Raw genomic sequence first — 16,862 nt, 5'->3', positions numbered from 1 at the left:
TTCGAAATATTGAACTTGTGTTACCTTAACCCAGAATACTCTTGCTTCGTTGAGTTCTTCAGTTGTCAGGACAGGTTCCGGGGGCGTTGGTCGCCGGCTGAATCTGTCTATCGCTCTGTCGATCGTCGCTGTTACTGCTAACAGTTTGGCCATTAAACTGTATCTGTTGAGGATTTCTGCTATTTTGCCGATTCTCATCCTTGCTGGATGAGCTGCTACTGGTTTCGCTTCCTTGGCCACCTCTGGAGTATCCATTTTGGCTACGTGTACTGATGATTGAGGCCAGTCTTCTGGATCCTGATTGATCCAGCTTGGTGCTGTCCACCAGAGTGGATGAGCTGATAACTCATTTGGTGAGATTCCTCTTGAGGCACAGTCAGCTGGGTTTTCCTTGCCGCTGACGTGTCTCCATATGGCTTTTGGTAGAGTATCCTATATTTTGATGACCCTGTTATGGACGAAATCCATCCATCTCGAGGCTGGGCTCCTGATCCAGGCTAGTGTAACTGATGAATCTGACCAGAGGTAAGTTTCCACCTGATTTTCATCTAGTTGAAGCATCTCATATGTTGATTCCACTAGCCGGGTCAAGAGTAGAGCTGCTGTGAGCTCTAGTCTGGGTATGGTCATCCTTTTGATTGGTGCGACCTTCGTTTTCGCACACACTAGAACTGTTGATGGTTTCTCGTTGATTGTTCTCATTCTAATGTAGCCCACTGCACTCATGGCGCCCGTTGATGCATCTGCGAATCCATGTATTTGGATGTTGACAGTCTCCGATGATAGCTGTATCCATCTGGGTACAGTGACTCTGTCTAAGTTGATGAGATCTCGGAATGTCCTCCAACGGTTTTTGTATTCGTCTGGAAGAGGATCATTCCGGTTCATTTTGAGCTTCCATAGCTCCTGCAGGAGAAGTTTCCCTTGAATTACCACTGGAGCGCTAAATCCCAATGGAATGAAGATCTGGGCTATCTCTGATGATACTATTCTTTTGGTGATGGTTACTGCGTTGAATTTGCCCGATTTGTATCTGAATGTCTCGGTTGGCTGGTGCCAAGACAAGCCAAGTACTTTCGTTACTGATTCCTCAAATTGAATCAGGCTGCTCTCTGTTGTTAGGCCAAGTTGATGAAGAGCTTCTGGCCAATTACTACTCCACTTCTGTAGAGCGAAACCGCCTGCTTGGCATAGTCCCTGAAGCTGCACTGCTATTTCCTGGAGGCCTTCTGCTGAGTCGGACCCTCCGTATATATCATCGACGTAACGACCTCTCGTGATCGCTTCGACTGCTGCTGGAAAACGGTGTCCTTCATCTGCTGCTGGTTCTTGAAGTACTCTCGGCGATAACCAGGGCGCTCAATTGAGAGCGTAGGTTACTGTGGTTAACTGGAATGTGATCTGCTGTTGATCCTCATCGATACACAAGATCCTCTGAAGGTCCCAGTCGTCCTGATGCACTTTAACTTATCTAAACATCTTGACGATGTCCGCCCCGTAAGACGAGTTTGTATTTTCTCATCCAGGTTAAGACGTTCATCGCGTTGATCTGCAATTTATCACCAGGATATAAAATATCGTTGAGTGGCATATCCGATGAACTGGCAGTGGAGCCGTTGACTACAACTCTCAGCTTTGTTGTGATGGCGTCCTCTCTTAAAACTCCGTGATGCGGCAGATAATAAGCTGTTGATGGTTCTGGAAGTTCTGACGCCCTTTTCATATTTCCCAATTCCTCGTACTCCTTGATGAATTCCTTGTAGAGTTTGGCATATGCTTGATCCTTGTTGAACCTTCTAATTACTGATTTTAACTGACGTGAGGCCTCATTTTTTGAATCGCCGAGCGCTGATGATGACGTCCTCAATGGAAGTCTCACTATGTAGCGTCCGGATTCTTCTCTGCGGTGGGTTTCTTGAAAGTGCTTCTCGCCCTCGAGTTCCTCTGTTGACAGCTCTGAATGTTGATGTTGAATTGGCAATTCTTCCTGGACCCAAAATTTCTGGAGAAGCTCTAGTCGTTGTTCGTTCGAGGATTCCCGTATTGCAGATAAAGAAATCTTCGTTGAACAACTTTTGCATTTGACTGACCCTGATAATATCTAACCAAATGCTGTGCGTTGGCCAACTACTGCTGTTCGTCTAGACTTGATAATCTGATTCTCGATGATCCGCCCATAATAATCTGCTCCTATGATGAGGTCGATCGGTCCAGGTCTGAGATATTGAGGATCGGCTAGTTGAAGATTCTCGAGTGAGCCGATGTCTGCTAGTGTACATGAGAATGATGGCAATGTAGTAGTTAATTTCTTCAGGACGTGGGCGCTGATTGTGACTTGCTTCTGCCCCTGACTTGCTTGAAGACTAACTGTTACTACGCCATGAGTGATGGCTGAATTGATGATGGCCTTCTCTTGAGTTACAGTTGATGTGCTAATTAACCAGTTATAAAGGACAACTCTGATCCTTGATCAATTAGCGCTCTTGCTTTCACTATGAAGCCTCTAGTTGAATGTGCTCTGAGTCTACCGGTGGCTCATAATACCGCTTGCTGATCTTCTTCTCAATGATGTACTGTGTAGATTTCTGTTGACCTCTCATTGATCCTCTGATTGTTGATCTTTGCTGATGATGTACTGAGTCCTGTGAATGTAGAGGAGCAATGAGAGAGTGAATGAGTCCTTCTATTATATTAAATCATTCACTCACTGGTTGATGTGCCTGGTTTTGGTCTCTCATCTGCTGCTTCAATGGCTCTGAATCCAGTTCCAACCGATGGCGCCGTTGTCCACGAGCTTCCGTTGTGGATAAGTGTGTGATGATCTCGATTACACTCATGACACGTCTTTGTTGATTTGCTCTTCGGTTTGCGATGAGGACCACGACACCTGAAGCACAATTCCTTGTTAACGACAAAGTCGTTCCTTTTCGCTGGGATGAGCGTCTTGAAGAGTGGACAAACTACGATGAAGTATCTGCCCTTGCAGTACGCACAGTTCATCTTAGGGAGTAGCTTCTCTGTTGAATGGCTCTCCTGTTGTTGAGTGACTGTGTATCCACTCTTTATTTTGGTGATGAGCTTTATATTCGCTGGACCGCTCTGCTGATAGTCCTTGAGGCTAGCCCCTGCGTTGGGGGCTCTCCCATAAGCCTCAAGAATGTCTACGAACTCCTGTAGACTAGAGAAATCCTTGGACGTTCACAACTTAACTTCCCACTGCTTGAGCGTGTCCACATCGAGTGAACGTCTGAGGATGTGGGCGAAGAGTTGCTCTGTGATGTTCTCTGCGTTGAGTCCTGGCACACCCTTCAGTTGGTCGAGGGTCTCGACCACTGTTGAGGCTCTGGATCCGAGGCTCTCGGCGGTGGCCTTGTTGATCTGCTGTAAATCCAGGATTTTGTTGAATAATGTCTGCGCCACTAACCTGGGATCCTCATATCTCCTGAGGAGCTTCTGCCACACCTTCTCGTAGCTTGCTGGTTGCATGGTAAATGTGGCTAGGAGCTCTGCTGGTAGTCCTTTCGGGAATGTTTTTAGCCACAGGAGTTTCTTGATTGGGGGGATGTTGACGTCATTTCCCACCATCGTCAGAAATGACTCACTGCATTCCCTCCATTCCTTTCTTTTCCCGTAAAAAGGCTTGATTTTTAGAGTCCCTAGTTGATAGGCGTAAGTGGACTCTGGCGCTCTTGCTGCATCCCTGATGTTGATGATCTGGCCTCTTATTTGGCCCATTAATGTTAAGCAGCCTCTTTTATGACGGGGTGCTTCCTCGTATTCCTTGCCCTCGTGATGGTCGTGGTCTTCTGGCAAAGAAGCTATCAACTCGTCATTAATTTTGTTGAGTTCTGCCCACTCAGACTCAACAATGTCTCTTTGACTCTCCAACTCTTTTATTGTGTACGGAGCCTGCGTCTCTTGAATGCGAGATAGCTCCTGGTACCCTTCTTTGAGTACCTGAGCCTTAAATCTCAGCATTCTAATTTTACTGCGTTGAGGTACGGTGATGATGTCCTGGTTGGATGCTCCGATGTCTGATTGTCTGGTCTTAATTTTCTGTGTCGTGACAGACATTCCTGGCAGAGTGGCTTCTATGTTGAGGGACTCATTTTGATTTGCTCCTGTTAGTTTGATTTCTTCAGTGGCATCTGCCCATGAACAAGACTCCTGTTGAGTGTGCTTGGGTGTCAGGTCCGAGCTGTCACTAGGTTCGTTGAGATCGCTCATGGTGATGGACTTCCTTATCTATCCGTTGATAAGTATGGGTTCGTTATCGACCGTGTCACTGCGATCGCCACCTGTTGCTCGAACTACTCGGCCCAAGTGTTGGGTCTCTGCGAAGGCACTCGATCACTCCCGAAGTTCACCGATCACTGAGGAATTTATCTGTTGAATTATCACTGACCTTGTCCTTTGTTACAGAGGTAAACAAAGTGTTCGGCCGCTGATCCCTCGTTGATTATCCTGCCTGTTGAGATCCTTGCTCGCACTTGTGTGAACCTCGAATTTTCTAGAAGCCGAAGCATCTAATTTTTCACGCGCGGCACTTCACTTGATTTTCACACCCACGATCCGGCTCGAAGGACCAATGATTGGGGAGTGTCTAGTTTTAGAGTGGATGTAGGTGGAAAATTTGGTGAAGGATCTTGAGGATTACCCGGGTGAAATGTGCACTCACTGCAGATTGTTCTGTAAAACTTTTTTGGGGCCACGTGCTACCAAAGTCGAGGTTTTAACACTGTGTTTAACAATAATTCGGTGATGTAATGAATTATAGTTTGTTAGAATGTTTAATACATAATTTAGTAAAACTCTGTTGGGTTAACTATATAAGGAAAAATCGTCCTTATATCTCTTATGGAGATGTACTCGCAGATGTACTTGGTGATGTACTGATTAACAAAGGGGAGATTTTCTGACTGATGACGGACGTTACCGCTCTCGGTAGGTAACCACGATAGACTGGGTGATTATTCGGACTTCCGGGGTCAGCTCGTTGGTCTGCTGACCCGAGGTGTCGCTGTTGACCTTTTGGTTCGGACCGGATGACTTAAATACTAATTGGCGCTAATTTTCTACGTTTCAAACAGTATTTTTATTATTCGACTGGGATTTCCCCCGATAATTGTTTGATTGAAGGTTAAATCTTCTAATATTCTAGTGGGCATAAAATTCATCCGTGATTCCTTCAATATAGTCGGGATTTTCCCAGAATATTATGATAGACCAATTGCTATGGTTTTACTCGTCCGAATGATTTTATTGTGGACCAATTTATGTTAGGACTGGGGACTCTTAGTCACCCTGGCGAATACAATGAACAATGGGTCTCTACACGTGCTGTACACATGCAGTGGAAAACTTTTAAGATAAACAGACAGTAATATTTTACGACCTGAGACTGTGACTTTAAAATAAACTCGACCCTCTAAATTTTTCTATAATAAATGTGTTTATTTGACGTGAATTTCAAACTTGATATTTAGATTGAATTATTTTCGTCACAGTCGAGAAATGTTTTTGTTCTCTTTGTCAATTGTGAAGTGAAATAGTCTTTTCCAATAAATTAAATTTAATTATGCAATTTGAATCTCGCGGGGATTTATGTAACACACGCGCCCCCTGACCGCTCGCGATGTCAGGACATCACACAGTGAATGCAGGGAGGTTCGGAATGATTTTAAAATAGTAGGGACTTATCCGTTTGTTGAACTTTATTTATTCATTCTTTTTTTCTTACATATGGTATACTTTTTCTTACAAACAAAATTACTTTTCATTTTCGCAGTTTGCGGGGTTTTGAAACCGGATTCTCGAATGGGAAATAAGAAAGGCCAAAAATCCGCCAGTTAAAATCGACGGTGGCGCTCCCGATAAACCCCAGAGTTCCAGTAACGACAATCCCCCACATTCGACGATACCTCAGAATCGTGGATAGTAACGTCGGGGACCGATGACAATGAAAACATTGGAGGGCCCTTTTAAAAACAATGGCAATCAAATGAACAATTAGAGGTAGAAAGATGAAGTCTAGTTATTTATCCTCTATAAAGGTATTCCTGTCCATTGGTAAAACTGTTTGAGTCTACAATGAAATATTAGAGGGGTCGCGGCTCTTTCCCGCTCATCCAATTGTTTAATTACCAAATTAATAATAATGAAGGACTATAATTATTTTTAATTACATTACAATAAGATATAAAGATCCTACTGTCGAACTAAATGAAGAATCGAGTTTATTTCTCAATATGCGGCGCTATTTGAATAAAATTGCGAGGATCCTGCGTTTTAATTTAAACTTTCTGGAGTCGTCAATTTCAGAAATCTGACGAATACAGAACAGTATTTGTAATTTCTACTAACGCGGAAATAATCCTTGTGTAGTTGTTTTTCATAAAAGGGGGTAAATTCGATGGGAGGAGAATTAAGGACGATGCGACTTTGATAATTGGAGACGTGGAACTATTACTGACGTTTTAAAAAAATCGATATTGATTCTCAACAATATTTGATAGGGAGGTATGACACACGAGGGTACCTCCGATGAGGTGTCTCTTCTTAGAGATGAGGTTCGTAACTTTTTTAGATATTCAAATTTTTGGATAAGTGGGAGTTTTAAGTAGAAGGGATGGAAAAATGGTGGAGGAAAATGGTTTTCCTAAATTTCCAAATGATTATTCAAAATGACCTGTGATGGGAGGGACAATATTTTGATTGGAGCGTTCGGAAATGACAGAAGTAGGGAGACAGGGAGAAATAGGCGCCTTGGGCCTATTCCCCAGTAAAAGGTGTAATGGACCCGAGCGGTTGGGTTCGAGTTTCTGCATTGGCACATGCGGATAAAGGATAGAAACAAATATCTCCAATCAATTAACTACTTTTATTCGTTATTTCCCAAGATTATTAATAATTAAAGGGTCGCTCTGAGACAGAAAGTATCAGGCGAGCATAAATACAAAAGAGGTAACTCTTAATGAAAAGAATTCGGATCACTGGTCCAGAGAAAACGAATCTACGAGTATTTATTGTCCCGTAGATTCATATTACATCGTGCACGATGACGCGCTGGAGGCCAGCTTCGAGGCGTAAAGCGCTGACGCTGCTCCCCAGTTATCTACATAAGTTGAATATACGTGGATTTATCCACATATATTCATCGACTTTCATTCTTCTTTCCTCATATGTTTTGCATTTCGAATAATACGTGCCACTTTCGTGTCCTCGTATTCTCCGGATTACAAAACTGAAATGTTATGGCATTTCGGGGCATAACAAAGGCGTCTGGGTGAAAATGGTGAGGGACCGTTGAGGGTCGAGCGCAATAAAAGAATTCTCAAGGGTCTAAAACAGGTATTAGAGAAATAATTTCGGTGATTTTATGAGTTTAGAATTTTTCTAGAGGAGAAAGCTGAGTGTGATTAAAATTCTAAGAATTATTAGTAGAAAAAATGAAAGAATAAGAGATTGAATTAAACACATGTGGGGTTGAGCAGGTGGTGGAAAAAGATTCACGCCGGTGTATTTATTGTATATTTATTGGCTTCTACACGATACAGGGTGTTGACTTGTTCTCTCTTGGGCGGTCTGCGTCCAAGGTAGATCGGAGAGCAAGCGTGTCCAAGGTAGGTTGGGAAACGACTGACTATGATCGGGAAAAAGTGTGGGCTTTTAAAGGAAAAGTGTAGGAAAGGGAATGCCTTGGGATCTCTGATCTAGGATTAGGAATGCGCCGGTTCTGGGGTGTTCCCCAGTCTCTTCTAATGGCTTCTTGGGTTATTTCCCAGCTGTAAACGACCAGGGTTTGGGCCGTTCCCCAAACTAATGATGGGAATGGCGCTGGTCGAGTGGGTAATTAGCCTACGAGGGTCAGGTCCGGGGCTAGACTCGGTTGGGGGATTTCCCATCGAGTTGATGGGGTGTCCTGGCGACACGGTCACCACACACATATTGAATATTGTTAATTTCGTGTACTTGATACGCAACACTATCCATCTGGCACCGGCTAAATCGCTGGTTTTTTAAATCATAGCGTCGAGTCGCAAAACCATCAAGTCGACGTTTTGGGCCTGTCACCTGTATAATCGTGCTCTCAAGTTTCATGATGACGTCGTGATACACTGTCCGACAAAGGCCCTCATAGTCGATATGGTAGGGCTTCCAAAGAATTCTGAGGTAATCCCTTCGCTCACCGCGGAAACTAATGAAATACTTTTTTTGTTTCGATCGTGAGTATGCAGAGAGAATAAGCCAGTCGAGTCAAGGGTGAACAAAAGGGGAAAAGCGATTTATACAATTGTCTTCTGGGAACATTCGACCCCAATAGCTATTTTGTCTACGTTTTCGAGAATTGCGTTTATTAAGGTTGATTGAGGGGTAATAAATTTAATAGAATTTGTAATTTATGTTTAATTAGTGTCGCGGATATTTGACGCGCCTCGCGGTTTTCAAATTTGGTTTAATTAGGTTAGTGGGTTCGGGAAAATCATCGCTTTGTAGACCAAAATGCCGCTCAAATAGTGGATTTAAGGGGTAGGATGGGTCCGTTTTAGGTTTTGGGTGGAAGGTCACGCGATCAATTACCACCGTTGCTCTCGCGTGAATTGTCAAACGTCGAATTATGTGTAAGATTTTTTTAATATCAGGGCGATAAATTAGGTATAATCACGAGATTATTATTTTGTTTTGAACTGTCTGTTTACGTTTCTCCTCATCCTGGAAATCCCAAGAATACGGTCACGAAGATGAAAAATTGAGTCATGCCAAAATTTGAACTATTCGCGCCGAAACCCGACATTACCGGACGTAGGCTAAAACTGCGTTATCTTAGCGCATGGGGCGCTCCGTTACCGTCTGTCGCCGTGCCCCAAGCCGTCACATAGCAACAGTATCTGCGCAGGCTTCGAGAAGCCAACCACGTGTTGATCCATTGTGAATTAATTAAAAGTTATGGGAGTGAATTATCGCATTTTATCCAGTCCGTTGAAATTGAGAAGTCACCGAGGAAGTAACGGATCGCCAGGACACTCCATTCAGGACCCATCAAGGACGATTTCCGACTGTTCCCGAAATACAGTCGATACTGTTTAAGGGTGTGTATACACCACAACCGTGAGTTTTCCATTGTTTAATAATGGACATTAAAGCTTAGAATAATTAGTCCTGAATTCTCCTCTCAGGGTAATAGTTATCGTTCTCTTCCATTTATTGAGATTATGCTCTGTGCGGTAGAGCCTAAATGACGCCAAGTCAGTAGTTATGTCCTTTTGCGATTTTTACGCCTTTTTCGTTCGGAGTTATTAACCTTTCCCATGTCTTGCCAGGGTTACGTAATACTTGCGACCTTGAGGAGACTACGTACGTTTTGGAAATTTGGATTGAGAATCGGCAAATCTAGACTAGGTTCTTGCGCTAGTCGCCTGCCGATTCGGTTTTGCATTTATCGCCTTCTCAAATTTTTTGAGTTTTGTGCCATTGGCCTTTTGGTTTATTTTTCTATTCCAAAAATGAGTTTGGATGCGGACCATCCGTGTATTCCAAGTTAACTTGGAATTATCTGCAAATTTTGTCTTTTATTGTTACCTGTATTCCTATGAAATATTTTGTCTGCGGTTATCGCTTATGGATTAATTCCATTTTTGTGCCTTCGGCCATTGCGACTACACTTCGCGAACCAAAAGTGTCAAATGATTCGTTGTTTTGCGTGCGAATTTAATTTTTACTTACGTTACGCGCCTCCGCCGAGAATATCCCGCGTATTTTCTCTTATCGAGGTCGCGCCTCCGTATATTGTATATCCCGCGTCCGCCGTTTCAGCTACTAAGTGTTATTATGCTCTCGGAGCGCGTCAGTTTCATGAATTATGTTGTGCTAGAATTTTTCTGATAGCAATCGCGTTTATTACGCCTTGGAATTTGTAGTTCGAATTTACTTAGAGTACCCGTCAGAAATGAGTCCGAAATTATAGATGATTAGGTTATTTTCGGGTAAATTAATCGTATTTAGCCCGACAGTGAGGTCATCATATTTTCTTTTGTTCTATTTTGCTTTTTTGGTGAATTTAATGAATTATATTTAACAGTCAAAGTCAGTTTGGATCACTCTGCGTAGGATACGCCACATTCCTTAAAATAAAAGGAACGGTGAATACATTGTGTAATTGGTCTCTCTCTCTTGTAAAAACTATTGGATTATATAAGCATTTCTAATTCAAATTTGGAATATTCTGGAAGCTATTGTACTTAGGGTTATTATTATGGAAAGGTAAAGTTAATATAGTTTCGTAAAAAAATATGAAATATGTGTTTGAGTTGACTTTATTTATTGAATTGATAGCCCAGTGACGAGCAACCACCTGAGCCGCCCCTCTCCACCACCTACATCCTGACCAGCGTGAGCATTTACCACCTTTTTTTTGACCCTTTAGTTTAACTTTTCCTACTTTAACGTTTAAATTAGAATTTTGGTTCGTTGTCGTGATTTATCCGCTTCGACTACTTTTTCTGGTTTGTTGTTCCCGCCGAGAGGAAGAACAAACGGCGCCCTTCCGAGCATTCTTTCGGTTTTCGGACTGTCAAGGAAAAAGGGCAGGTTAACTGGTCCATTTTTATGTTAGTAAACATCTACCACGTTACAGCCTCTACTTTATCAACAACGAGCGCGCAAATTATGTCGTAATGAATCTGTTTATGCGACTCGTAATTCAATCTAATCCTTATTATTTACACGCGATAAGTGTAAAATTTGAGACCCCCAGAGCCAAACGAACTAACGAAAGTACCTTCTCCGTAGCCCCCTACCTCGTCGGTGAAATCCTCTAGAAACTTCCCTAGCGGTAATTCATTTGTTCCATCACTGACGTAAATGGCCGAATCTGTATCATAATCTAAAAACGTTCTTGTGGTTTTTCTAGATAAGAATATAACTTTAGACGGGCGTGAGCGGTGGTATGAGCCGCAATATCGACATTAGCCTTAGTGGACATTTCCGCGGCTTCGTTTAAATGTTTCCAGGACATGATGAGAGTGTCGCTATCGACAAGAACAAGTCCTATGACTTCAATTTCAGGATTAGACATTATGTTGACAAATTCCTCATATGTGTGAATAATAGCATTTGTTGTTAAGTTTTCTCTCTCCCGAAATTTACCCCAGAGACAGTTGAAACAAAGTTTTGCTACTGCTCTTAATCCAGCATTCTTTTGAATTTTATCTTTATCAAGTTTTATACCTTCTCGCGTCTTATATTCAGCAATATATCTATCCTTTGATTCATTATCTACGCACTCAGCAGGCCACTCCGAACCCTTTTGCTTTATTTTTAAAAAAGTGTTAATGTATTCGGCAAATAATCCACCGGTTTCTGTCACAGGATTGTAACGCGTAATTTTCCTATGCTCCCAAAATTCGCCGATTTCCAATATTTTATAACCCATTTGTACCGCTTTACGTTCTGGGGCGACCCAAGTTCCCAAAAATTCGCGATCGGCGAAATCATTATGAGGGCAATTGTCTTGTACAAGATCATCACAGCAATATCGACAGAGAGGGAACAGTAACTATCTATGGGCTTTTGCTGGTAGAACAGGGTGAAATATTGAACGAAGGGGTAAAATGCGACATTTCACAAGACCTTCTATGCACGACATATGATAATTACGGCATATAAGCTGACAATCACGCCTCACATGGACAGTGGGATGGCCAATCGGAAAAATCCCCGGCTTTGAAACGTATGGGTATAACGACCAAACACCGACATCGAGAATTGTTCGATAATCTTTCACGTCATAATTTGTTACGGTATTTCCTGTTCTAACCCCGAAAAAAGCATCGCGTGGATCCACGGCAATAAACATCTGCTGATCAACGTTTTTTACGAAATTCTACAACGCACGATCTGTCTTTTTTTTGACGAATAAAATCGCATTCCCACATGTCTACGGTTTCATAACTCGAATTTTGCAATTCCCTCATAATCGCCCCTGTTCTCTCATATCATCTCTCAAGTGTATCCTTCTGAGTCAACTCTTTATCTCTATTGAAATTGACACAGCGTGGACATCCGTGTCACTGATATGCATATATCGAATTATTATTCGCCGTATCTTCCCAAAAACTATCTAGACGGTGGCCTGATTTCGTTCTGCGTTCACGAGTTCATCCGACATGTATTATTCGACGATTCTCGCAATTTTCGCGCCACAGCAGCCATTCAATTGCGATTTTCGATTACGTTTTCCCCAACCGATTTCCTCCCTGGGGTATAATGCCTAACTGCTTGTCTTTTAAGAGATTTGTTTGGAAAATACGCATGCAGGTAGACGCAATCGTTACACACTCTGTAAAGGAACAGACATTTCCAGCAATCATCATCAATTTCGGAAATTCAATACAGGCTCGTCTCAAAATTGTAACATCAAGTCTGCAACAATGAAGAATTTCTTTACGAAAATTAAATTCATGATCTTCTTCTATGCGTTCATTATACCGCTATAAGAAGTTTCCACGATCTCGTACACGCATTATAATATTTTCTATCAGGAATAGAGCCTACGTAGTTTTGATTGTCTGTTACATTGAAAAAATGTTGGAAATAGGCTTTCGTTGTATTCCCCAATAGAAATGCTTTCGGCAAATATGCGAGAGTATGTGAAAATAATTAAACTTATCGATGAATTTATTTTCCCAATATCTATCAAGATAATATTTGTGCCGTTAGATATTGCCTAATTTTGCTGTTAATTCGCCGCATAATATCACTCCAAATGAATTGTGGAACATGGCCTTTCGCGTTGAGAACAATGAAAACTACTTTTTACACGTCATACCCATCGATGTGTTGTAATCAACAAATCCATTCACAGGATCGTCACCATGGAAAACATTTTCCCGACGTTTACAAACTCCACATGGATTTCCATGATTATCGTTAGCGTTCACAATATCATCATCGTTCATATCTGCACAGCGGTCACACACAGTTTGTGCAACGCAAAGATTTAGAATGTGTACGTTGACATCAGTAGTTCCGTGCAACAGCTCACCCTGTCTGGTTTCAAACTCATAGATGACAAACGTTGCAATAATCTTTATTACACACATGATTCTGACTTTTGGGATGATCAATTTTCCTATTACATTGCTTAGACAATTTTATGCGCCCACAGACGGTCAAATTATTTCCACTGAAAGACCCTGCTTTCGTATGTTGTTCGAAACACAACTGGCCGTGAAACTCTCAGTTACAATCCTCACACATTATTTTATCAACAATCATAAAGTCAAACGGGGGATTATTCAAGCACCTATCACGAGTCTGATCATATACATGTCCTTGCGTAGTGTGAGGTTTGTTACAATGTTCGCAATAATATTCCACGCCAAAGAAAGAATGCAAATTTTGGATTGGCTCATAGTGTTGATCTTCAGGATAATACACAATCGGTAAGGTATATCGGACGGGCATCTGTTTGCTAATCAGTCCAGGTGTATCGTTATAGAGTACCGGGTGATCTTTTCTATTTCTCTTGAGAGAATGAACCTTGATTAGGCATCTTTCTTCAGCCAAGTATCGTTGATATGGAGCGACTCCCTATAGACCACAGCCGTTGTGAAGAGCAATGGCTCTTGCCATTTCAGTTAGGCTTTTGGCCTCCTCACGCGTGATTCTACCTGTGCATTGCTGTATAGATTGCCCTACCTTGTGTATCTTACCCTCATCCGCCTTAATGTTCAATTTTTTGGCACCTGCACAAGACTCCATAAATCTTTAAACTCATATCCGTTAATCGCACATGGGCTGATCCAGGCATAGTCTCTTTGCATATCTACAAAATTGAATGTAAGGCACATTCGATACATACCGGGTGCTCCAGCCTCACTAATTTTATTATACAAGTCGCGAAAAGCTTCTTCAACCCAGTCGGCAGGGTGACGTCCTTTAGGTAAAGAGTTGATTGCAAACTCCATCACATATGTGTCGATTTTGAAACCGGGAAATCTCTGGCGTGATCCTCATATGTTTCTTAAGGCGGTATTCTGGTCTAGAAGCCTAAATTTTAAGCATTTTTCAAACTAAGATTTAAAAAAAATGAAAAACATTTTCACTATTGTAGGATCAAAGGTTGGAGAATTTTATAAATTATTGAATGACAATTAACTTTATTAAAACTTATACAGAAAACATAATATGAACACGTAAAAATGATTTTATGATCTGTTCTGTGTTATTCCTTCGAAATCTCGCGACAAACTAACACTCTCCATCGATCTCTCTTCCCAAAAGTCCAGTTGTTTCTTTACTTTATTTTGCTCTCTTAAAACTAATCACACAAACGTCACGCTTGTAAAACTAAGGCAATCTTTGTCCTAAACAATGAGAGCATTCACACTCAGGACCACACTCCTGCACTCCTGACCCGGTTCACGCTTTAATGCGTTCCACGTAATGTGACCCAAACATTCGTCGATATTTGACACTTAAAATTTCTAAATACACACTGTTCCGTCGCGGAATGGTTCATCGTGTCGGAATAATTTAGATTTCAAAAAAAGGGGAAATCCCAACAATTCTCCTTAAAGGTTTTTCCTGGAATTTACTTTATTGCCAAATTTATTCCCTACCATATATTTACTGTAAACTTTTATTTTTATCACTTCAAAATATTCCAATATTAGTATCATAAAGGCCACATTTTCGGATAATCTGCCCTCTTAAATGTGCTCCTTTCCTTTTAGACTAGAGAGTTTTATAGCAAATACAACTTCGGACTATTCCCCAATTTCAAGAACCTTTTCTGTAATTGTACCCTCATTTAAATTTGGGAAATATTTGTAATTGCCTTCAAAGTAGGATCATTTATTGCTTGATAGTACTCACTCACACACAGACCGTTCCAACCTTATGACACCCTTCCCCTTCCACTACACGATCACCACCTACTACACCGTCAATATAAACAGACAAATGATAATGTCCGTATATTTTCTTGACCAATTGAAATTCACCAAATTTTGCTGCCCAGTCCACGTGAACTTCAAATCCACAACTCAACATTTTTCCTCACAACAAGCTCAGTATTCAATCTTCCTTGGCAATATCAACATCGCAGAGTATCGACTGTTCCTTCGTGAATAGTTCTACATTGACATCGTGTCGTTATACCTAAGTCTTTTAATCACAACTCCGTTCATAGTCCAATCATTAATTGTCATTTAAAAAATATATAAAATAATCCTTTGTGTAAAATAAAAGTGTGAAATATATTCATTGTTTAAAGTGAAGTGATATTCTTGATATTTGTTTTTAATTTTTACCTTTAGACGTTCCAACAGTTTGTGTAAAAATAAATATTTCTCAATCAAACTAAACACACACTCTTACAAAAAAACAAAACTCACTCAAAACTTATCGCTCTTTTACCTAGAACTAAAACACAATGGGTACCAAAACTCTCTTATAAAAAATACGACCACACACAAAAAAAAGAAAGAAGTACTTAGTTACGACACTATCCATTTTTGTATATGTCATTTATTGGTATTTCAGCAATGTAAAAAAAAATTACTAAAAAAAATCCAAAACTTGCCAAATTACAGGCCGGTGGAGTGGGGGCCTCAAAAAAATCGGTGCACCCTGGTTGACATGATCCCACCCCTTTCAGTGATCTGAAACAAAGAATTTTGAGATATTGTCAATCAGTAAAGATGTCGCTACCGAGACCTTAGCCAAAAAAAAAATCACAAAATGGCGCCGACTTGGAAAAAAAAAAATTTTTACCCTCTTTTTTTCATCTTTTCGAATTTCTTAAAAATACTGAAAATTGCAACTTGTCAAAATCCAGGGCTCACTCGATAGAGAGGTATATAAAGAAGATTTTCACCAAATTACAAACAAATTGGTCGGGTAGAACTTGAGATATCATGACAAGCACTTCGAAAAAAGTAACTTCGAGAAAAACGCGGTGAAGTGGGATTCACTTCACTCGGCCGGATTAGATGACGCGTCACAAAATCTTCTGTATCTCTGAAAATAATTCGAACTTTGCAAATTCCTTTCAAGGGCATATTTTTAAAGGCCCAACCTTTGAAAATATGCAAAAAAAATCGATTTTCGCGAATTTCTAGACCAGAATACCGCCTTAAGGCTGACGGTATATCTTCAATCTCTTTCTCGCGGCCATTTTGTACCTCTGAAATTGAGTTTATTGTTTTTCAATGAAAAAAAAAATATGTCTAAAATTTTTTTCTCATTATTATAAGATGTATAAAATTGGAGACTCACCACTCTGGTGATGTCGTAAATCTATATTGAATCCTTCAACAACTTCCAAAGCCTAAGGGTCACTCGTCACATTGTCGCCACCACCTTGACTATCAAAGAGCTCAGAATAGAAATTTTCGAATAAATCTCTATCAAAATGATTTCCAATGCAACAATCTCCGAACAACTTCAGATCAAAATTATCTATCCAACCGTAATCACCGTTTGGAGTTGCGGTATTTCCTTCGGAAGAACCACTGGGTCACGCTAAATCGTTTGGGTCCGAAATTCCCAGCGGTTATTGGGCAACTGCAGGTAGGTGAGAAAATCCGGGCGATATTGGAAAAAGTAAGGGGTATCAAGATACGCGAGAGCGTATCGGCCAAGTTGACGTTTTCGACCCGTGTGACGTCATAGGCCGATGCTGTCGCGTATAATATACACGACACAACTACTCCTCGAATGGTTTTCATTTTTTTTCTCGTTTTATGAAAATTTCTCGCGAAATCCGTCCTTAGTTACATTATATAAGTTGACTATGAGCTTTCTAATGATATTTTTATTTCTTGATAAACAATAATAAATAAAAATATCCGCCCATA

General features: G+C 41.0%; 1 protein-coding gene across 1 annotated transcript; it reads right to left on the bottom strand.

The window, feature by feature from the left end:
- Positions 1 to 260: 260 nt before the first annotated feature.
- Positions 261 to 2,600, bottom strand: LOC135163522 (uncharacterized). Its single transcript, XM_064123000.1, has 6 exons — positions 2,494 to 2,600; positions 2,107 to 2,432; positions 1,603 to 2,013; positions 1,391 to 1,549; positions 521 to 1,328; positions 261 to 432 (listed from the first exon to the last, which is right to left on the bottom strand). The coding sequence occupies exons 1-6, from the start codon at positions 2,598 to 2,600 to the stop codon at positions 261 to 263; spliced, it is 1,983 nt and encodes a 660-aa protein (XP_063979070.1).
- Between the last annotated feature and the right edge of the window lie 14,262 nt (positions 2,601 to 16,862).

This window comes from Diachasmimorpha longicaudata, chromosome 6 (assembly GCF_034640455.1).
Source record: "Diachasmimorpha longicaudata isolate KC_UGA_2023 chromosome 6, iyDiaLong2, whole genome shotgun sequence".
In the NCBI taxonomy this organism is placed as follows: Eukaryota; Metazoa; Arthropoda; class Insecta; order Hymenoptera; family Braconidae; genus Diachasmimorpha; species Diachasmimorpha longicaudata.
Note: the sequence above shows the minus strand (reverse complement) of the source record. Positions and strands in the feature narration are given on the sequence as shown.

Bases quoted from the DNA above. Each gene is read 5' to 3' on its own strand.
- LOC135163522 (XM_064123000.1), bottom strand. From the start codon at position 2,600: ATGAGAGGTCAACAGAAATCTACACAGTACATCATTGAGAAGAAGATC. The intron at 2,433-2,493 runs GTGAAAGCAAGA...CTGGTTAATTAG, and splicing joins ATTCAACTAGAGGCTTCATA to CACATCAACTGTAACTCAAG. The intron at 2,014-2,106 runs GTTAGATATTAT...AACAACGACTAG, and splicing joins TGGCCAACGCACAGCATTTG to AGCTTCTCCAGAAATTTTGG.